Consider the following 23,898-nt stretch of genomic DNA (forward strand, 5'->3'; position numbering starts at 1 on the left):
TGTTGTTCAGGTATCAAAAGTTCAAATCTTAATGTTACAAATGGAAAAATACTCATTCTGTGACTTTTTTTAACCAGAATACAAGGAGATTCAGGAAGAAATTATTATCATGCTATGATAATCTATCCTGAAGTACTTTGAAGTTTGTTTCAGTCAAACGTAACCAGCTCACTATTCTCTAATTCCCATTTCCCAGCACTTGGCCCCGTAGCCTTGGAATTGCAGGTTCACACCTAAATCCTTCTTCAATATGATGAGGGTTTCTGTCTTTCCCACCCTTACAGGCAGTGAGTTACAGATTCCCCACCCCCATCTGGGTGAAAATGTTTTACCTTATTTCCCCCTCTAAATCTCTTGTCCCTTACCTCCAATCTAGCTCCCCCCACCGCAACCTTCAGTATTTGATCCCTCCATCAAGGGGGAAAGGTTTCTTCCTGTCCACCCTATCTATGCTGCTCATCATTTTACACATCTCAGTCATGTTGCCCACCCCCTCCCATCTCCTCTGCTCTCAGGAAAACAACCTGGCTGATCCCATACTTGTCTCATCCACTCCCCTGTCCATTTCCCGTAATTCTTGATTTCCCCAACTGATGAAGAATCTATCTATCCAGCCATAAATATACACAAGGAATCTGTACCCCACACAGGTGTCTGTAACAAGGAGTTCCAAAGCTTCACAATCCTCTGAGAGAAGAAATTCCTCCTCATCTCAGTCTTCAATTGGCAACCCTTTATTCTGAGACTGTGCCCTCAGGTCCTAGACTCTCTCATGAGGGGGAAACATCCTCTCAGCATTGACCTTGTCAGGCCCCTATACGTTTAAATGAGATCACTTCTTATTCCTCTAAACTCCGGTGGATTAGAATCACAATGTGTTTGGCCTTTGCTCATAAGATAATCCTTCCATCCCAGGAGAACTCTAGTGAACATTCTCTGAACTGCTTCCATGAAATGACATCTTTCCTCGAAGGAACAAAACTGCTTACAGTGCTCTAGATGTGGTCTCCCCCAGCACCTTGTACATTTGCAGTAAGACTTTCCTACTCTTACACTCCACCCCTTGAAAGAAGGGCCAATATTCCATTAGCCTTCCAACTGATAAGTGGGAGCTATGCTGTGCTTCCTTCACTGTGGGTCAGATATATCATCTATGAAATAATCTGTACAGACACTTCAACCACTTTATTACTCAAAAACTAGGTTTACCCAGGCACTGTCACTGTATGAGACAAACAAAGGATTGTAATTCAAGATTAATTTTGTTGAAGCACTCACAGTTTAAAGGAACGGCTTTTACACAAATTAAGTTAACTTTTCATAAACTAGGCTGACTGCCTGAAAAAAAAACACACTTTACCTGCTCTGCTGAACTTGATTGAGATACATGGATCCAATTCCCTGAGCTCTGTCTACAGGACACTCTGGGTCTTCTTAGTCTGAAGGTGGATCTCACACGGAGCCTTCGCTGAGGGAATGATCATCAGTTGTCATTTTGTATCTCCATAAACCTCCTCTTTCAGAACCCTTCTCAGGCTTACTGGCTCAGGAATGATGTGATTGCACTGGAGACGGTTGTAGAGGAGTTTCACCAGGATGTTGCCTGGGATGGAGCATTTCAGCGATGAGGAGAGGCTGGATAAGCTCGGGTTGTTTTCTTTGGAGCAGAGAAGGCTGATAGAGGTGTGTAAGATTATGAGGAGCATAGACAGGGGAGATAGGAAGCAGCTGTTCCCCTTAGTTGAAGGGTTAATAACAAGGGGGGCATCACTTTAATATAAAAGACAGGCGATTTTAGATGGGGATTTGAGGATTGTTTCACCCAGAGGTTGGCGGGGTCTGGATTGCACTGCCTGGAAGGGTAATTGAGAAGATAAACCTTCCAATTACATTTGAAATGTCATAACTGTGAGGCAAATGCTGGAAAAGTGGGATAGTGCAGGTTGTAGCGGATTTTTAACGGCACAGTCTGAATGGGCTGAGGGGCTCCTCTATGCAGTACGATTCTATGATTCTGACTCGCTTCATACAATTTCATGTCAGTTTCTTTTTCTAAAATTTTGTTAATATTGTTACAGATCACCCCATAGCCCCGAGTATCTCAATGGATCCATTCGATGGTGTGGTTTCTGTGGGGCAGAAGGTTAAAATAACCTGCCAAGGGGAGATCCGTGCCAAAGGGGGTACATTTTACTTGCACAGAAACAAAACAGAAGCACCTGTACTTTCCCGTAACACTTCTGGCACTGAGCAAACTGTGATTTTCACCATCGACATCGGAAACAGTCAAACTGCTGGCAATTACAGATGTGAATATCAAACTGAAATTGAAGGACGGATGGCAGTTTCACCATTTAGCAATGAAGTAAAGATCATCTTCAGAGGTTGGTAGAAAGAACAATTGACACAAGGTGCACCCTTTGAATAGGCCAATGTCTTCCCCCTTCTAAACAATAAAGTCATAGATTCAGACAGCATGGAGACAGCCCTTTGGCCCATGACAAACATGTTTCCTAAACTGAACTAGCCTCAATTGCCTGTATTTGGCCTATATTGCTCTAAACCTTTCCTATCCATATTCCTGTCTAAATGTCTTTTAACTGTTGCGATTGTACCCACCTATACTATTTCCTCTGCTAGCTCGTTCCATATGTATACCACCTTCTGTGTGAAAAAGTTGGCCCTAAGGTCCCTTGTAAATCTTTATCCTCTTACCTTAAACCTGTGCCCTCTAGTTTAGGACTCCCGGACCCTGGGGAAAAGATCATGGCTATTCACCTTGTCTCTGCCCCTCATGATTTTATAAACCTCTAAAAGGTCAACCCCAACAAGTCTCCGATGCTCCAGGGAAAAAACTCACAGCCTGTCCAGCCTCTCAGAATCCCTACAGTATGAAAACAGGCCATTCAGCCCAATGAGTTCACACCAACCTTCTGGAAAGCATCCCACCTAGACCCTACCCCATAACCCTGGCTTACACACCTAACTGACACACCTTTGGACTGTGGGAGGAAGCCAGAGCACTGACCAGTAATCCATGCAGACTGAAGGAGAATGTGCAAACTCCACACAGACAGTCACATGAGGATGGAATCAAACCTTGGCCCCTGGTGCTGTGAGGCAGTAGTTCTAACCACTGAGCCACTGCGACATCCTTTATAACTCCTTATAACTGAAACCCTTCAGTATCAAAAACATCCTTTTAAATGTTCTTTAACAACTGACCCAGCATCTACTGCTGTTTGTGGAAGAGAGTTCCAAACCTATCGCACCCTTTGTGTCTAGAAGTGCTTCCTAACATCTCTCCTGAACAGTCTGGCCCTCATTCTCAGACTATACCCTCCCTAGTTCAAGAATCTCCAACCGGTGGAAATAGTTTCTGTTTGTGTGATGGACAGATCGTGAGAATCTTTTTCCCATCGCAGACATACTCTTTCTTCCTCTCATAGCTTTTCATTTCAAGAAAACTTTCACATTGGGAATGCAGCTCTGCATTTCTGAGGGAGCCTGGAACAGATTCTCTTTTGGGAACTGTGGAGCCCACTCCTCACGTTAAAAGTAAAAAAAGAATAAAAGCTGCAAAACCGACTTACTGTAAATCCAAAGGGTCCATATTGTTTTGTAACAGCCCTGGTTGGAATGCTATTTTGTAAAGATTCCTGTGAATATTCAAAAAACTGTGACTCTTATTTTCAATGTTGAACAAGTCCATGCTGACCCTCAGAGCATCCCAACCACACCCATCCCCCTAGAACCCATCTAATCGGTACACAATGGGCAATTCAGCATGGCCTATCCACCCAGTCAGCACATGTTTGGAGTCTGTGGGAGGAAAACAGAGCACCCAGAGGAAATCTGCGCAGACAGGAGGAGAATGTGCAAACTCTACACAGACAGTCACCCGAGGGTGGAATCAAACCCAGGTCCCCGGCGCTGAGAGGCAGCAGTGTTAACTACTGAGCCACTGTGCCGCCCTCTGGTATAGTTGGCAGGATGTGATATGGATGAGAATGTGGAGAGGGATAATGATAAGTAAGTTTGCTGACATCATGAAGATTGGCCGGGTGGTTGACAGTGAGGAAGATGGTGTTAGGTTACAGGAGGATATAAATGGATTGGTCAGATGGGCAGATCAGTGGAAAATAGAGTTTAACCCTAATAACTGTCAGGTGATGCACTTTGAAAGAAGGAACAAAACAAGGGAGTACTCATTAAATGGCAGGACACCAGGAAACTCAAAGGAACAGAGGGATCTTGGGGTGCTTCTCCACAGGTCCCTGAAGGTGGCAGGACAGGTTAATAGGGGAGTTAAGAAGGCATATGGGACACTTGCCTTTATCAGTAAAGGCATACATTATAATAGCAGGGAGATGATGTTGGAGCTGGGTAGGACATTGGTGAGGCTACAGCTGGAGCACTGTGTGCAGTTTTGGCCTCTTTGATGGAAGCCAGGAAATCCATTAAGTTGTTCTGTTTTGGTAAGTTATTTGATTAGTCAGAGGATTCTTTGGGAGAAAATTGACATGAACAATCTTTTACATTGATTTACGCTGTTGCATTTTTTTTCTTTTTGTGTGTGAAATCGTATTAATTTCCTATTTTAAATCAATTCACAGAGTCGAGCACCTACTTCCCGCTGTATGCAAAGCTGGGGTGTGCAGCCGTGATACTCCTTCTACTGTTAGTCACAGTTACATGCTTCTTAATTGCCAAGAGAAGTAAGTGGTCACGAAACAGACAATTAACACATTCGGGAAAATTGTGTCGGTTCTGAAGGGAAGTTACCAACTTTAAACAACTCAAAGTTGTTAGAAATAATTGTTTTCTGAAAAAAAAAGCACTGTGCCTTGCTGATCCGAAAGGCTAATTTTGTCCTTTAGAAGTAAATGAAATAGCTTTGACAACACTTCCACAGCAATGAACTCAACAGTTCTCAGTTTACTGACTTTCCCTGTCTTTTTCTCCATGTAACTCCTTGTCAAATTAAACCACTTCATTATCAGTTCTGACAACATACAATATTAGCCTGACGTTAGGATAAAGAGGCTAGGAGGCTGGTGTTCAGCATGGAGGCCACTGACCAGTAGTGTTCTGCAGGGATCAGTGCTGGGTCCACTGTCGTTCGTCATTTATTTAAATGTTTTGGATGAAAATACAGGAGGCATGGTTCGTAAGTTTGCAGATGACACCAAAATTGGGGCAGAGTGGACAGTGAATAAGGTTAACTAAGGGATTTTGATCAACTGGACCAGTGAGCCGGGGAAAGGCAGATGGAGTTTAATTCAGATAAATGCGAGGTGTTGTATTTTGGTAAGACAAACCAGAGCAGGACTTACAAAGTTAATGGTTGGGCCCTGAGGAATGATGTCGAACAGAGAGTCCAAGGGGTGCAGGTACATAGTTCCTTGAAAGAGGTGTCACAGGTAGACAGGATGGTGAAAGAGGTGTTTAGCACACTTGCCTTCATCAGTCAGAGCATTGAGTATAGGAGTTGGGATGTTGTGTTACAGCTGTACAGGACATTGGTGAGATCACTTTTGGAGTACTCCATACAGTTCTGGTCACCCTGCTATAGAAAGGATATTATTAAATTGGAAAAGGTGCAGAAAATATTTACAATGACGTTACTGGGACTGGAGTGTTTGAGTTATAAGGAGAGGCTGGATGGGCTGGGACTTTTTCCCTGGAGCTTAGTAGGTTGAGGGGTGACCTTATAGAGGTTTATAAAATTATGAGGGGTATAGATAAGGTGAATAGCCAAGGTCTTTTCCTTGGGGAAGGGAGTCCAAAATTCGAGGGCATAATTTTAAGGTGAGGGGAAAAAGATGTAAAAGGAATCTGAGGGGTACCCTTTTCACAAAGAGTGTGGTTCATTTGTGGAACAAGGTGCCAAAGGAAATGGTAGATGCAGGTACAGTTACAACATTTAAAAGACATTTTGGACAAGTACATGGATAGGAAACATTGAGAGGGATATGGGCCGTGCACAGGCAAATGAGACTAGTTCAATTTAGGAAACCTGGTCAGCATGGACCAGCATGGACCTGTATAACTAAGTACGGGGTTTTGGCCTTAAGAACAGAAAAATAGAATATTATTTGCAGTAATGCGACAGTTTCAAATGTTAACATTGAAATAGTGTGCATCACACAGAAACGTACTGCGATAGTTAAAGGCTTTACTAATGCCATATAGCATGCATTATGCTCCTCTGCAGTTGACAATTCGACAATTGCATTGCGTGAGGAGAAAAGATCTGGACTTTAACTCCTGTCATAGAACACATTTATCTTTAGTCTTCTCTTGTTTATTTTTCATGTCTGCACAAATGATGCATGTACCTCGGAAGGACATTAGGGCAAAAAATTTACAGATGACACCAATGCATTTTGAAAAGACAAGAAAAGTGATTTATTTTCAAAGCCATAAGGGCTAGGAGTAGGAGTAGGGCCAATGGGAGCCTGCACCACCATTGAATATGATCGCAGCTGATCTCATTTTGGCCTCAACTCCACTTTTCTGCCCCTGCCCCCTTTAGCCTGTCACTGATTAAAAATCTGTCTGACTCCTCCTGCAATTTTATTCAAGGTCCCAGCATCTCCCACACACTCTTGTGGGGGGAGGTGGTGAATTCCCACAGTTTCATGACCCTTTGAGAGAAGTTATTCCTCTTCATTTTTTTTTAAATCCTCCCCAGCCCCTTGTCCTGAAATGGTGACCTCCCAATCTAGATTGTCCCACATGAGGAAACATTGTGTCTCCATCTACTTTGTTAATCCTCCCTTTAGCATCTTATATCCCTCAGCTCGATCTCCTCTCATTCTTCCAAACTCCAAAGAGTGTCGGATGAAACTACTTGATCTCTCTTCATGAGACAGATGCCTCATCTTGTTTTTTTTATTCATTGAGGGTATGTGGGCATCGCTGGCTGGACCAGCATTTATTACCCATCCCTAATTGCCCAGAGAGCAGTTAAGAATCAACCACATTGCTGTGGGTCTGGAGTCACATGTAGGCCAGACCAGGTAAGGAGGGCAGATTTCCTTCCCTAAAGGACATTAGTGAACCAGATGGGTTTTTACTGACAATTGGATTCATGGTCATCATTAGACTCTCAACTCCAGATTATTATTGAATTCAAATTCTGCCATCTGCCATGGTGGGATTTGAACCCAGGTCCCCAGAATATTACATGGGTTTACTGGATTAATAGTCCAGCGATAATACCATTAGGCCATTGTATACCCAGGAATCAATCGAGTGAATCTCCTCTGAACTGCCTCCAATGGAACTCCATCCCTCCTCAAGTAAGGGGACCAGAACATTATGCAGTACTCCAAATGTGGAAATACCAATACCTTGTACAGTTACAGAAACACTTGCTCATTCTTCTAAACTCCAGAGAGTATAGTCCAAAACTGTTCAACCTCTCTTCATAAGGGAGATCCCACTGGAATCTCCTCTGAACTGCTTCCAAATTGCTAAACAGTAGTGTGATAATTAGATACGGCTGATTATTCTTTCAGGAGGGAATCCAGGAAAAATGTGTCATGTTTGATTCATGAAATCTATATGCTGCAAAAACAAACCTGTGAAACTTTACACTATTTAATTGCAATTGTGTTTTCATTTCAGGGAAAGCAAGTTGCCAAAATACTGAGAGGTAATGGGCTCAAATTTATTCCATAAAATTAGTAGTATGAAGCAATGTTCACCAAGTGATGTGATTCACTCGATTGAACAAATTTTGGACTTAGAAGGAGAAACGAAACTTATTTTGTTCATCTTTGTTTGAGACAATAACTTTGTTTCATTTTCCAGCCCTGTGACATTCGCAAGCGGAGCAGTGATTCAAAAAAATGGTAACGTGTATGAATTTTATAGGTTCATAGAGTCATGTGGCATAGGTCCTCTGGCCCACCACGTCCATGCTGACCAGCAAACACCAAACTACATGAATAATTTGAGTTCAGCTTATTTTTACTTGATCATGGGATGGGGCAACAATGGACAAGCCATCACTTATATTCCATGTTTAACTACACTTGCCCCTTCCCCTGCACACTTGGTCTTCGGATGACTTCTTGAACCGCTGCAGTATTTGAGCCGTTCAAAGCCTACTCCCCACAACAGAAAGGCTGATTAAGAACATTGAGCTGGTGACATGAGAAGAACAGCAATAAAGCTCTGGATAAGTGTGTTACGTTGTCTTGGAGGGGCACTTGCATTTGGTGTTCATTCGCACTCCAGACTTCTGTATTGTTGGAGAGAAGGTTGTTTCTCTTCCTCCCCCCTTCCTTTTGCTTAGTGAGGTCAATCACAAGAGGGAAAGGGGTAGGAAATTCACAGGGGATTTGAGGAAAAACCTTTCCGTTCAAGAGGTGGATGAGAATCTGGAATGCACCACCTGGGAAGGCAGTGGAGGCCAGAAATGTTGAAAAAAAAATTTGGGCACCTGAAATGTTTGGGACAAGGGCAGGAAATTGGGATTAGCGTGCCTTTAGTGGTAGTTATGTCAGTGCAGACTCAGTGGGTTGAAGGGCCTTTACTGTGCTTTATGAGTCCAGGGGAGAAAGGGGCCATTTCACCCATCAGGTCTGCGCCCGCCTTTCAAAGGACATCCCACCCCCAAAGCAGCCCCATCAGTCCACATGGAGTGTTTTTTGACCATGGTTGATCTATCCAACTTGCACATTCCTGGACAGTACAGTACAATTTTTAAGCATAGCCAATCCACCTAACCTGCACGTCTTTGGACTGTGAGAGGAAACCAGAGCACTCTGTGGAAACCCATGCAGATACGGGGATAACGTAAAAACTCCACATAGACAGTCGCCCGAGGCTGAAATCAAAGAGCAAAGAACAATACACTACAGGAACAGGCCCTTTGGCCCTTGAAGCCTGCTTCACCACATTTTGCCCTTCCATACTAAAACTGACTTCAGTTACAGGACCCATATCCTTCTATTCCCTTCCTATTCATGTATTCGTCCAGGTGTTTTCTGAATGCCGCTGTGTGTCTGCTTCTGCCATCTCCTCTGGCAAAGCGTTCCAGGCACTCACCACCCTTTGTGTGAAAAACTTGCCTCGCACATCTCTATTAAACTTTCCCCAAACCTGGGTCTCTGGCACTGTTAGTCAGTCGTGCTAACCACTGGGCCACTGTGCCACCCACTGAAGCTGATTTACTGGCTGCAGAATTATTCTCCTCCATCCTATACTCGTGGATCTAGTAAATAATTAGTATTTAATTAGCAGGTCCAGTTCATTTTGTGGTCAACGTGACCCAAGAATGTTGGTCTTGGGGGATTCTGTGATGGTTATCGAAGCAAAGAAAACTATGAAGGTAAAAGAGGGAGAGCTGGCTACGATAGATTGTGTGACATCATAAAAAGACAGAGAATACAGTCAGAGTCATACAGCACTGAAACAGACCCTTTGGTCCCATTTGCCTGCATTTGGCTCATATCCCACTAAACTTTTCTTATCCACATACCTCTCCAAATGTCATTTAAATGCTGTAATTGTACCCATGCCTACCACTTTCCTCTGGTGGCTCGTTCCATCTGTACACCACCCTCTTTGAGAAAAGGTTGCCCCTTAGGTCCCTTTTAAATCTTTCTCCTCTAAACTAAGTTTTGCCCTCTAGTTTTGCATTGGCTGTCATCTTCAATAACTGTATCAGCTGATAGATTAAAGGGTCAAAGAATCATCGAGGTCTACAGCACAGAAAAAGGCCCTTCAGCACTTTGTGTCTGCCAGTCACAAACAGCCACTTCACTATTCTCTAATCCCCATTTTCCAACATGGGAACCCTTGCCTTGGCATTGTAAGTGCACATCTAAATACTTCTTCAATGCAATGTGGGTTTCTGCCTCTCCCACCCTTACGGGCAATAATTTCCAGATTCCCCACCACCCTCTGGGTGAAATCATTTTTCCTCACATCCCCTGTAAATCTCCTGCCCCTTTCCTTCAATCTATGCCCCCACCCCGGTCATTGATCCCTCCATCAAGGGGAAAATGTTTCTTCCTGTATACCTTATCTAATTTTTTTTCTTCCTGTGGTATACAGCTCAATGATTCAATGAAAATAGTTTCAGAAAATAAAATAACCAAATATATGTAACAATGTCCATTTGATTTTTTGTTTAATTAGGCATGTCTTATTTTAATGACAAGTTCTTTTTCAACACTCCTTGATCGAACATTTAAAGTTCGTTCACGTCTTTCTCCTGAATCGAGAAAATTGACAATAGTTATCCCCACTCTTTACCATATAAAAGGAATAAGATCCAGTCAGTTATCCAGAGTTGTTGATCTGGCATTTATTTCTGGTCAATTTTGTTTCCTTTAGAACAGTTAAAACAATCTATAAAGGTACTTGTCACATGTTGTCAAAGCGTATACTTTGTTGTTGTGCTATTTAATCTGAGAGAGATAAATTTTTGTTCAGCAAATATATTCAAGATTTGGACCAAAGGCAGTATATGGAGCTAGGCCACAAATCAGCCATGATCTCATTGAATGGCAGAACAGGCTCGAGGGGCTGAATGGCCCACTCCTGCTCCTATGTTCCATTCATTCTCCTTTCAAATTTTCAAAATCTGAAACCAAATGCAAATGTCTTTCTGTTTTTTTGGCAGATTCTAACATGTGTCTCTCTTCTGAGCCAGAGAGAAATGTAAGTACATATTCTGAATATCTCTGTTAACCTAAGCCACCTCTGGTTGAATATGGAGAAATGTAAAATATTGTGTATGTGAGAGCGAAAACAAGGGAAGCTGGAAAGAAAGGTACAAGGGCAACAAAAAAAATGCAGAGAGGAGAAACTGAGAATGGCAAGGCCAGAGAAGAGAATGAGTGAATGTGTGTGGGTGTTCAGGGGAGGGAGAGAGAGGGAGGGAAGCAAGACGATGGGAGTAAAATTGAGAAATTGGAAGGGGTACATACGGAGAAAGAGAGTGAAGGCTGGGACACAACAAGCAAGATGTGAAACAAGCCAGGAGGCTCATATCACACAGCCTTCCAAAAAAGTTTTGAGTTCAATCTGCCTACCTCCCCCATCCCTCAATAAAACTGCAATTACCTCAATCCCCCCCAAAAAATCTCTTGAACAGACTTTACGTTCTGCAAAATGACTGTTCACATGCCACCAAATAGATCCAGTCATGCCTCTGAGAGGAAAGAAAATAAGATAGCTATTCTGCGCTTTTTTTTAATGATTATTATTCTGGGAAACAGGATTTAAAAACCAGGATTGTTCATTCTGAACAAATCATGAACAAGAGTATTTTTTCCATCCATTCTGTTGAACTGTCATCATCTAGAAAATATTTATTTGTTAAGTAGTTTGGCATGAAAGGCTCATATTTATTTTTCACAAAAAAAAACAAAATTCCAATTAGCACATTAGTAAAAGTAAAATCTTTTCCATTTCTCCAATCTCCTTATATCATTTTTGGTGCCAAAAGTTGTTGACAACAATTTGGTTGGTCTGACTTAATGATTTAGAAAGCTTTGACATTGCTTCTGTGTTCTGTAAACAGGGCTAACGAATGTTGGCCCCTTATTTCAGGAAGGTTCCACTTTTAGAGTAAGTTTACAGATGACACAATGATAGGTGGAGGGACAGATAGTATTGAGGAGGCAGGGAGGCTGCAGAAGGACTTGGACAGGTTAGAAGAGAAGGCAAAGAAGTGGCAGATGGATTACAGAGTGGGAAAGTGTGAGGTTATGAACTTTGGCGGGAAGAATATAGGCAGAGACTCTTTTCTAAATGGGGAAAGGCTTCAGAAATCGGAAGCACAAAGGCACTTGGGACTCCTAGTTCAGGATTCTCTTCAGTTTGACAGGCAGGTTTAGTTGGCAGTTAGGAAGGCAAAGGCAATGTTAGCATTCATTTCGAGTGGGTTAAGATACAAGAGCAGAGATGTCCTGCTGAGGCTGTATAAAGTTCTGGTCAGACTGCATTTGGAATATTGTAAGCAGTTTCGGGCCCTTTATCTAAGGAAGGATGTGCTGGACTTGGAGGGGGTCTAGAGGAGGTTCACAAGAATGATCCCCGGGAGGAAGGGCTTGTCATATGAGGAGAGGTTGAGGACTCTGGATCTGTACTCCATGGAGTTTAGAAGAATGAGAGGGAATCTGATTGAAATTTACAGAATACTGAGAGGGCTGGATAGAATGGACATGGGGAAGATTTTTCCATTACTTGCAGAGATTTGGAGCTGAGGGCACAGACTCAGAGTGAAGGGATTCAGATCACATTCCAGGCACCTCCTAACTCTGTGCAAAAAGAAGACTTGCCTTGCAATCTCCTTTGAACTTTCCCCTTCTCACCTTAAACCTATGCTGCATAGTATTTGCCATTTCTGCCTTTTAGAACTGAGATGAGGAGGAATTTCTTAGCCAGAGGGTAGTGAATGTGGAAGTCACTGCCGCAGAGAGCTGTGGAGGCCAAGTCATTGAATGTGTTTTAGATAGGTAGGTTCTGGATTAGTAAGGAGATCAAGGATTACGAGGAGAAGATGGGAGAATGGGGTTGAGAAATATATCCTTTATCCATCTTCTATCTGCCTCCCCCTTTCTCCCTGTTTATTTCAGAATCCTCTTCCCCTCGCCCATTTCTGAAGAAGGATCTAGACCCGAAATGTCAGCTTTCCTGCTCCTCTGATGCTGCTTGGCCTGCTGTGTTCATCCAGGTCTACACCTTGTTGTCTCAGATTCTCCAACGTCGGCAGTTCTTAATATCTCTGAGAAATATATCAGCCATGATAGAATGGTGGAGCAGACTCAATGGGCCAAACAATCTAATTCTGCTCCTAAATCTTATAGTTTTATTGAAATCTTACTGCAACTGTGCTTGGTGCTGGGGAGACCACATATGGAGCACTGTGAACAGTTTTGCTTCCCTTATTTATGAGAAGATATCATTTCTTTGGAGCCATTTCAGAGAATGTACACTAGGGTGATCCCAGTATGGAGGGATTGTCTGAGGTTATGGATTGTCAAGGTTAAACAGGTTGGGAATCTACTCACTGCACGTTAGATGAGTGAGAGGTGATCTCATTGAAACACTCATGATTCTTAAGGGGTTTGGCAGGGTGAATGCTGAGAGGAGGTTTCCCCTCATGGGAGAGTCTAGGACCAGTGGGCAAAGTCTCAGAATACAAGGCACCAATTGAAGACTGATTTGAGGAGGAATGTCTTGTGTCAGAAGGGTTGTAAGCCTTTGGAACTCATTATGACAGAGAGCTGTGTAAGATGGGGCAGAGTGCTTGTGTTTATTTAAGGCTGAGTTAGATAGATTCTTGATCAGTCGAGGAATTAAGGGCTATGAGGAAAAGGCAGGAAAGTGAATGTGAGGAATGTAGGATCAGCTACGATCCTATTGAATGAAGCAGCAGGCTTGAGGGGCCAAGCAGCCCACTCCTATTCCTATTTCTAATGGTCTTATGCACATCTTTCCTTCTCTCTTTACTTATTACCACATAAAATAATCCACAAGCTGTTGAGGAGATGTCTTGCATCAGAAACAGGGTGAAGGAAGTGAGGCAGGAAAGTGGAATTGAGCATGAGAAAGGATCAGCCATGATCCTATTGAATGGTGGAACAGGCTGGTGGGGCTGAGTGGTCTCTTGCTGCTCCCAGATCTTAGTTCCTTACATTTAATCATCATGCAACCTCATTCTGATACACTTAACACATGGTAAAATGAAAGATCTCATTGCTTGATAACAAAACTTGGTGTTTTTTTTGGAATTTTGTGTCGTTCACCATAGAAACTCAATTCTGAAGAACCAGGAATGGTACAGGAGGGGATTACCTACGCAACACTGAATATGGAAATACTCAGTCATAACAAAGGCTCCTTGGTCCCAGCAGCAGGCAGCAATTTGCCTTTCCAGGTAAGGTATTGATATTCCCAATCAAAAACTGACTGAGGAGCATTAGTCATTGAGTCAGGTAGACATGACAACCAATATGGGCAAACAACACAAGGAGAGCAGAATCCTTGTCTCCAGATCACAAATCTCCATTAGCACTGACTGACAAAAGGCTAGAATCTACCCAAAGAGTTCTGACAACATCTGAGGGATGGTTGTGTTCTGGTTACCATTGAAGGGGGTAGGAGACACAAACGTTTATGCCTGTGTCATTTTTTGTTATTTACATTCACTCGCGGGACATAAGCATCGCTGGCTGGGCCCAGCATTTATTTCTTCCCCATCTCTAGTTTCCCCCTTTGAGAAGGTGGTGGTGAGCTGCCTTCTTGAACAGCTGCAGTCCATGTGCTGTAAGGTTGACCCACAATGTCCTTACAAGGTAATTCCAGGATTTTAACCCAGCGACACTGAAGGAACGGACGATATATTTCCAAGTCGAGATGGTGAGTGGCTCAGAGGGGAACTTGCAGAGGGTGGTGTTCCCATCTAGCTGCAGCCCTTGTCATGGGTTAGGAAGGTGCTGTCTGAGGATCATTGGTGAATCCTGCAGTGCATCTTGCAGATGTTACACATTTACTGCTACTGAGTGGTGGTGGAGGGAGGGAGTATTTGTGGTTGTAGTGCCAATCAAGCAAGAGCTGCTTTGTCCCGGATGGTGTCAAGCTTCTTGAGTGTTGTTAGGGCTGCACCATCCAGGCAAGTGGAGAGTATTCCATCACACTCCTGACCTGTGCCTTGTCAATGGTGGACAAGCTTTAGGGAGTCAGGCCTTGAGTTAAACACTGCAGAAATCCCAGCCACTGATCTGCTGTTGTAGCCACTGTATTTATATGGTGAGTCCAGTTCAGTTTCTGGTCAATGGTAATGCCCAGGATGTTTACAGTTGGAGACTTTAGTGCTGATAATGCCAAGAGGATCCGGTTGGATTCTCTGTCAATGGTAACCCCCACCTCTGAATGTCAAGGCGTAGTGTTTGGATTCTCTGTCAATAGTGACCTCCAGGATGGTGATAGTAAAGGGGAAATTCAGTGATAATAACATCATTGAAAGCCAAGGGAGCAATGCTTAGATTCTCTCTCAATGGTAATCCTCAGGATGTTAATAGTATGGGATTCAGTGATGGTGATACTATTGAATGTCAAAGGGCAGTGGTTAGACTGTCTCTTCTTGGAAGTAGTCGCTGTCTGACAATTCCCAGATGATACCCATTATATTGATAATGCTGCAAAGGTAAAATTCTGCAACAGGGCAATGACTTCTTTTTACATTATTCATTGCTTCCTGGCATTTTTTAAACAGTTTCTCAATCATTGCATGGTAGCATTTCCACAAGGGATAGGCAGCATGGTTTTGTGGGAGGAAAATCATATCTCTCAAACTTGATTTGAGTTTTTTGAAGAAGTAACCATGAAGACTGAGGGTGGAATGCTGCACATTATTTACATGGACTTTAGTAAAGCCTTTGACAAGGTTCTGCATGATAGACTCATTAGTAAAGTTAGATCATATGGGATTCAGGGTGAGTTTGCAAATTGGGTACAAAATTGGCTTTATGGTAGGAGACAAAGGGTGGTGGTGGAGGGTTCTTTTTCAGACGAGAGACCTGTGACCAGAGGTGTTCCTCAGGGATCGGTACTTGGGTCCACTTCTGTTTGTTATTTATATGTGCATCCAACTCATTCATATTGGAAAAATGGTTAGTAACTTTGCAGATGACATAAAAATTGTGGTATAGTAGACAGTGAAGAAGGTTATCTAAGATTACGAAGAAATCTTGATCAATTGGGTCAATGGGGTGAGGAGTGGCAGATAAAGTTTAATTTGGATAAACACAAGATATTGCATTTTGGTAAAACAAACAAGGAGAGAACTTGTACAATTAATGGTAGGCCCTTGGGTAGTTTTGTAGAAGAGAGACCTAGGGGTTCAGATATATAATTCTTTGAGATTTGCATCACAGGTAGACAGTTTGGTTAAAAAGGCATTGGCCGCTTTCCTTCATCGCTCAGACCTTTGAGTTTAGGAGTTGGGATGTTATATTGAGGTTGTACAGGATATTGGTGAGGCCTGTTCTAGAGTACTGTGTCTAGTTCTGGTTGCCCTGTTATAGGAAGTATAGTATTAAGCTGGAGAGTGTTCAGAAAAGAATCATCAGGATGTTGGAAATGGAGAGCTTGAGTTATAAAAATAGACTGGGACTTTTTTCACTGGAGTGTAGGAGGTTGAAAGGTGACCTTTACTGAGGTTTATAAAATCATGAGATGATAGATAAGGTGAATGACAAGGGTCTTTTCCCTAGGGTAGGGAGTTTAAAACTAGGGGGCATATTTTTAATTGAGAGGAGAAAGATTTAAAAAGGACTGCGGAGGGGTGGGGGGCAACTTCTTTTACAGTGGTCTGTGTGTGGAATAAACTGCCAGAGGAAATGATGGATGCAGGTACAGTTACAACATTTAAAAGACATTTGGATAAGTAAATGAATAGAAACAGTTTGGAGGGATTCAGCCCAAGCACAGGCAGGTGGAACTAGCTTAGTTTGGGAACATGGTTGATGTGGTCTTGTTGGACTAAAGGGTCTGTTTCCATGCTGTATTACTCTGAGAGAGAGAGGATAGAGTGTGATATTGATGAAAGAGTGAATAACAGAGAGATTGGGTATGACAGAGAGGAGGACCTAACATGTAGAAAATGTCAGAGACCAAGAGAAAGAATTGAGCTATTAAGTGGGAGATGCAGAGAGAATGAGCATAGAATGGGTGGGAAATGCAGATGGAATGGGAATAGAAGTTTCATGGCAGGGTATCCGAAAAATTGACTAGCGGGATCAATAAATTGGCACAGAATTTAACAAAAACATAAAGGCAGGGTGAGAGGATTGACAGATAAAGAGGCATAGGAGACCATAGAGAGGATATAGGAAAAAACAGAAAGCATGTATCATGCAGTATATACTTATTTAACCACCTTTATCTCTTTGTTCCTTTGATGACAGAAGAAACAAATTGGGGCACCACAAAGTGGATATCAAGACATCACTTATGCATGTGTGAATGTTTCTGGAGATAGACTACAATAAGTTGCAAAATTGCAATCGATGAAACCTCATTTTGACACACTGCTCCCATTCATTGGCCAAGATACTGTGCTGATTTCAAGTGTTGACTCTCATGGAACCTTCATGTTATCATTGTAAACCTTTTAAGCATTATAATTTTGCAAGCTTATCACGTAGCAGCAGTTTTCTCTGCATTAGGGCATTTTATAGCTATTTATTTTGTACGAGCATGTGCAGGTGTGTGTTACCCCATTGGGCTGGGTGGCTGATGAGAGATGCCAAGCAGGGTGGTTTCAGTTCTTACACTGAGATTTCAAAGTAGGTCTAGGCCTTTGCAACTTTGAAAGATAAACATAGCACCAGTCCTCTTTCTCTCCATCTCTGTCTCTCTCTTGCTAACAATCAAGTAGCCGATGATCTTCTGGGGAGAGATGTGACTTTACTAAGGTTGGAATGAGCAGATAGATTTGATTTTAAAGATACGCAGGTTTGAGAGTAGTGATGTCAAAACCTGAAGATTAACCAAAATTTACACAATGGAATTTGCCTGTTTGGTGCACCCACTATAAGGGGGAGTGGTGAGGGACTTTGAATCTTTCAATGAATAGAGAAATATGGGATAGAAAAGTGTTTTGGCGTTTTTCAATAAATTGGCTATTGACATTTTTTAAGCGACAAACAGTCAAGCTCTACCCTAAGACCTACCTGGTCCTTCTTCCTAGCGATGATTAGTTTTCAATTTCTAAGCCCCTAAGAAAATAGTTGGATGTGATCCTATGAAGCCTTGCACGGTCTGAGCAATGAAGGAAAGTGAGCCAAATGCCTTCTTAACCATCTTAAATACCTGTGCTGCAACTTCCAAAGAACTATGTGCCTGAACCCCTAAGTCTCTCTGTTCAACAACACTACCCAGGGTTCTACCATTACTGTATAAGCCCTGGCCTTATTCATCTTACCAAAATACAAAGCTTTGCATTTATCCAAATTAAACTCCATCTGACCTCCTTTGCCCATTGGCCCAATTGAATAAGATCTCTTTATAATCTTAGATAAGCTTCTTCCTCATTGACTGTAATACCAATTTTGGTGTCATCTGCAAATTTACTCACCATGCCTGCTATATTTTCATTGTCCTTTGTTCAACAATATTCACTAGTGATACCAATAAAGAATGGCCTAGTCCTGTTCTTATGTTTGCTCAGATTTTTCTGAGTTCATGGGCGGGGACTGGGTGTGTGGGGGCAGAATGTGTGCATGGAGTTGGAAACCCAGGCAGATTAATCATCATTCTAATGAGCCATAGGACAGGCTTGAGGGACCAAATGGTCTACTTCTGCTCTTATTTTGGACATTTTTGGTGAACAGGATTAGATATGTATGCAATGCAAAGTGAGCTAACTCTGCACGCAAGGTATTTCAGATCTCTTAGAAAAATGTCCACAGAAAGTTAGAGTCTCTGTCAAACATCTGGCTGGAACAATAGCCAGTCCACGTTTAATGCTAACCACCTCCTTTCGAGCAAAAATCCCACTCCTTGAGGTCACGTTCAAATTGCCATCTCAGCAACTGGTAGCCAATTGAGCCAAGCACAAAAAGAGATGAGAAGAAAATATGCCTGACCTTGCAAAAAAATCCTGCCAAATAAAATGGGACTTTTCCGTCTGCAATTGAAAATGATAAGCAATGTTTATTTTGAGTTTCACTTCCTCTGACAAGCTGACTGGTCTCACTGCGTCAAGTCATAGCAAGCAGTTTTAACCGACAAATAAACTATTTCTGCCAGAACGGCGAACTGCATATATGCATATTCTATTCAGCATCAGGCTTTACATTCAAATGCACTTTTTTGGTGTATTTAAGCATATTTAGGTTAACTTTGCTGCACATTGTAAACTGTGTTTCCCTAATAAAGATGTGTGACTTGCAGAGACACAGTTCCTTCTACCACTGCTACTCTGCAACTATAACCATGTAGCAGTGCAAGCTGTATTTTTTCTTCTTGCTTAATAGATATTGAATCTGGGAATATTTCTCTCCTTGTTTTCATCGTCTTGATTTTTTTGCTGCATTTTGCAATGAAGGCAGACTATAGAAAATTAGAGTCGCCATAGCCTGACCAGACCATAGGGCTACTCACTCATGAGAAGAAGAGGTATTGTGGGTAAATCACCACAATAGTTATTTCAGCTACTTATTAAGAAAACTCATAGACAATCAAGTACTGAAACAATAATTCAATTGATTGCATGTAGCAACCAAATATAAGACCCCTCAACTATAAACCTGCAACGCATTTTAGCTATAACCAGATTAATAGAGTCATACAGCACACAAACAGACTCTTTGGTCCAACCAGTCCATGCTGAACATAATCCCAAACTAAACTACTCCCACCTGCCTATGCTTGGCCTATATCCCTCCAAACATTTCTTATTCATTTACTTATCCAAATGTCTTTTAAATGTTGTAACTGTACCCTCATTGCCACTTCCTCACCACATACGAAACACTCTCTGTGTGAAAATGTTGTCCCTCATGACTTTTTTAAATCTTTCTGTACTCATCTTAAAAATATGCCCTGTAGTCTTGAAATCCCCCACCCTAGGGAAAAGACACTTGCCATTCACCTTAACCATACCTCTCATGATTTTATAAACTTCTATAAGGTCACCTTTAAATCTCCTATACCCCAGTGAAAAAATTCACAGCCTATCCTGTCTCTCCTTATAACTCAACCTTCCATTCCTAGCAACACCGTGGTAAATCTCTTGTGATCCCTCTTTGGGTTGATAATATCCTTCCTATCACAGGGAGACCAGAACTGGACATGGTCCTCCAGAAAAAGGCTCACCAACATCCTGTACAACCTGAATATAACATCCCAACACCCATACTGAAAGGTCTGAGCAATGAAGGCAGCATGCTAAATGCCTTAATAAACCATCCTATGTACACATGACACAAACTTCAACAAATTATGTACCTGGTATTTGTGGTGAAATCTGGCCAGGACTTCAACCAACCATGGTCTATCTCCTGGATTCAATCTTTTAGTAGTTCTCCGAAGTTCTATTCAGTTGTTCCGGTGTGGGATTCCTATATAATTTTCTCTCGTTCAAGTTTGTAGTGTGGCATTATTGATTTCCTTTAGATTCTTTCATCCCCAATATTGATAACTTTTTCAGAGACCACAAGACTGTAGCTTCTTTTTTATTCATTCATGGGATGGGGGCATCGCTGGCTAGGCAGCATTTGTCACCTAATTACCTCTAAGAGTCAACCATATTGCTGTTGGTGAGGAGTCACATGTAGGCCTGAGCAGTTAAGGACGGCAGTTTCCTTCCCTAAAGGATATTAATAGTAGACCAGATGGTTTTTTTCCCCCAACAATCACAATGGATTCACAGCCATCATAAGACTCTTGATTCCAGATATTTATTGAATTCAAATTCCACCATCTGCCATGGCAGGATTCAAACACCAGAATGTTATCTTGATCTCTGTATTAACGGTCCAGCAATAATACCACTAGGCCATTGCCTCCCTTAGCTTGACCTCTTATCAAAAAAAGCTCCTTTATTCCTTGTTATATTTGGGGTTAACTGTCTGTTTAAAACACAGCTTTTTCCTGCAATTAACCCCTTTACTTAACATTGCTTCCTCAAGCAGGTCTAATTTCCCATTTGTCACAAGGCAGCAAATTATCAAGCAGTGTTATCTCCTCTCGCCCAGGAAACAGCTTGTTATGTTTTCTGTAACTCCATTTTTCCCTGAGATGCACTGAGACACTCCCCCCTCTCTTTCTCTCTCTCTCTCTCTCTCTCTCACACACACACACACACACACACACACACACACAGTATTCTGAGGTATATGCCATCAGGTCCTTGGGGGCTTGTATACCTTAATGTTTTTCAAGACCCCCAAACCACCTCCGTTTTCATCTCAACATGACCCAAACTATCTATACACCCTTTCCCAGACTCATCACTTGAACTGTCACTTGACAACAGCCCCTCCACAAACCACCTTCGGGAAGCAGTGACTGAACTGATGCAAATCTTCCCCATGTCAGACAATCACAGAACACCATGCAAGGACTGTGAGAAACATTACATAGGCCAAACTGGAAGAAAACTGACAATACGGATACATGATCACCAACTAGCCACCAAGAGACTCAATCAATTCTCCCTGGTCTCACTACACATGGACAAAGAAGGACACAAATTTGACAGGGATAACACATCCATAATAGCACTAGCTAAACAGAGACATGCCAGGGAATTCCTGGAAGCCTGGCATTCCAACTCTATCAACAAACACACTGACCTGGACCCGATATACAAACCACTGAAAAACCAAACTAGAAGTAATGCCAACCACCCAAGCAAACAGACGGGTTTAAATAACAAGCAGGAGAGAACACTAACGCTTCACTGGAGGCGTACTGTCGATGTTACCTAGCAGGGTGATGAAACGTCTGCAATCAAACACAACGGCTCAGCGAGCAAGTCCACAACCTCAAGGATATTATTAAACTGGACAGGGTTCAAAAATGATTTACCGGGATGTTGGTGAGAATGGAGGGTTTGAGTTATAAAAATAGGCTGAATTAGCTGGGTATTTTTTCACTGGAGCGTGGGAGGTTGAAGGCTGATCTTATAGAGGTTTATAAAATCATAAGGGGCATAGATAAGGTGCAGAACAAGATTCTTTTCCCTAGGGTAGGTGGCATATTTTTAACACAAGAGAAGAAGCTTTTAAAAAGGCAACTTTTCTTTTACACAGAGCATGGTTTGTGTGTGGAATGAATTGCCAGAGGAAGTGGTGGGTGTGGGTAAGTTGCAACACTTAAAAGAAATTTGGATAAATACTTGTTTTGGAAAGATTTGGAAGGAAATAGGTCAAATGCAGAAACAAGATTAGTTTGGGAACATGGTGAGTGTGAACTAGTTGGACTGAACAGTCGGTTTTCATGCTGTATGACTCTATAACTCAAACCCTCCAGTCCTGGAAACATCCTTGTAAACGTTTTCTGCACCCTCTTCAGTTTAATAACAGATTTCCTTTAGAAGGGCAACCAGAATTGTATTCAACATTCCAAAGGTGGCTTCACCTGTACAGATGCAACATGAAATCCCAACTCATATACTCAATGTTCTGACTGATGAAGTAAAGCATGCCAAATGCCTTCTTCACTACCCTGTCTAACTGCAACTCCATTTTCAAAGAATTATGCACCTGCAACCTCTAGGTCTCTTTGTTTAGCAACACTCTCATGCATAAATTACAACAATTATTCATTTCCGTCTGACACAAAAATATAAGCGGAAAGGTGGGATAGTTCGGGAATAGAATAAAATTTGGGATAGTCACATACCTTCATGGATATGAAGCAGACTGTAAATTCTTTTTTTTCCTTTATTCATTCACAGGATGAGGAAATTGCTAGCTAGGCATCATTTATTGCACATCCCTAATTGCCTAGAGGGCAGTTAAGAGTCATCCACATTGCTGTGGGTCTGGAGTCACATGTAGGCCAGACCAGGTAAGGATGGCAGTTTCCTTCCCTAAAGGGCATTAGTGAACAATTGCCAATGGATTCATGATTGTCATTAGATTCTTAAATCTAAATATTTTATTGAATTTAAATTTTAACATCTGCCATGTGGGGTTTGAATCCAGGTCCCCAGAACATTATCTGGGTTACCAGATTAACAGTCCAGCGATAATACTATTAGGCCATCACCTCCCCTTGCTTTATGTTGATACATGGAGGGGAACAAAGAATTATTAAGTTCATCGCCACTTTCAGTCAGAAACAAAGGAAATTATAATGGAGAACAAAGGAAAGGTAGAAGAATTGAACACATATTTTTGTTCTGTCTTCAAAAAAGAGTGAACACATCATTTCCCAGAAATATTATGGAAACAAGGGTCTACAGAGGTGAATTTGAAGAAAATTAGTATTCAGAAAACAAAAGTCATGCTGGAGAAACTCATGGTTTTAAAGACTGACAAATCTCTCGGCCTGATGATCTGCATCCCTAAAGTACTGGATGAGAGGAATCATAGAATAAGAGAATGTTACAGTACAGGAGGAACCTCCCGAAAGAGCTATCCAACTAGTCTACTCTACAGCCGTATCTCTGTGACTCTCCAACTTCATGACTTCCAAATATATTTCTAGCTCTCTTCTGAAACCTTGTATGGAATCTGCCTCCATCACACTCTCAGGTAGCACATTCCAAAACGGAACAACTGAGTAAAAAGGTTTCTCCTCATCTCACTCCTAGCTCTCTTGCTGACAGTATTGAAGTTGTGACCCCCTAGTTAATGTCATACCAACTAGTGGAAACAGAATATCCTTCTTTACTCTGTCAATATTATTCATAATTTTGAAGACCTAAATAGAGTCACCTCTTAATCTCTGTGCTCCAAGGAGAATAAGACCAATTTCTTTAAGCTTTACTTGATCTGCTACATAAGAGAGGATATACTTGTTATCAAGGCATTGTAGTGAAGTTTTACTAGACTGATACTGGGAATGTCAAGATTGCTGTATGAAGAAATGTTCATTTGACTGGACCTGTATTCAGTATAGTTTAAATGAATGAGAAGGTATCTGAAATTCTAATAGGGCTGCCCAGGATAGATGCAGGGAGGAGGTTTCCCCTCATTTGGGAGATGGGAACTATGAGGTACAGTGTTAGGATATATTGTGGGACATTTAGGATTGAGATGAGGAAATATTTCTTCATGCAGAGGGTGATCAAAGCTATGGAATTCACTACGAGAGAAAGTTGTGGAAGTTAGATCTCTGAGTAAATACAAAAAAGAGATTGATAAATGTTTAGACAACAAGGCGTAGAGCTGGATGAACACAGCAGGC

General features: G+C 41.9%; 1 protein-coding gene across 3 annotated transcripts in view; it reads left to right on the forward strand.

Moving 5' to 3' along the window:
* The window catches only part of LOC125487966 (immunoglobulin superfamily member 1-like), a 131,969-nt gene extending 113,292 nt beyond the window's left edge, over nucleotides 1–18,677 (forward strand). For all 3 annotated transcript variants that reach the window (XM_048620691.1, XM_048620692.1, XM_048620693.1), the window contains 7 exons: nucleotides 2,079–2,384; nucleotides 4,617–4,718; nucleotides 7,636–7,663; nucleotides 7,822–7,862; nucleotides 10,646–10,683; nucleotides 13,784–13,909; nucleotides 16,941–18,677. In XM_048620691.1, coding sequence (XP_048476648.1) covers nucleotides 2,079–2,384; nucleotides 4,617–4,718; nucleotides 7,636–7,663; nucleotides 7,822–7,862; nucleotides 10,646–10,683; nucleotides 13,784–13,909; nucleotides 16,941–17,024 — 725 coding nt within the window. In that variant the 3' untranslated portion in view covers nucleotides 17,025–18,677. The remainder of the gene's footprint in view (nucleotides 1–2,078; nucleotides 2,385–4,616; nucleotides 4,719–7,635; nucleotides 7,664–7,821; nucleotides 7,863–10,645; nucleotides 10,684–13,783; nucleotides 13,910–16,940) is intronic.
* The last annotated feature ends 5,221 nt before the right edge of the window (nucleotides 18,678–23,898 follow it).

Source organism: Rhincodon typus, chromosome 47 (assembly GCF_021869965.1).
Source record: "Rhincodon typus isolate 14 chromosome 47, sRhiTyp1.1, whole genome shotgun sequence".
In the NCBI taxonomy this organism is placed as follows: Eukaryota; Metazoa; Chordata; class Chondrichthyes; order Orectolobiformes; family Rhincodontidae; genus Rhincodon; species Rhincodon typus.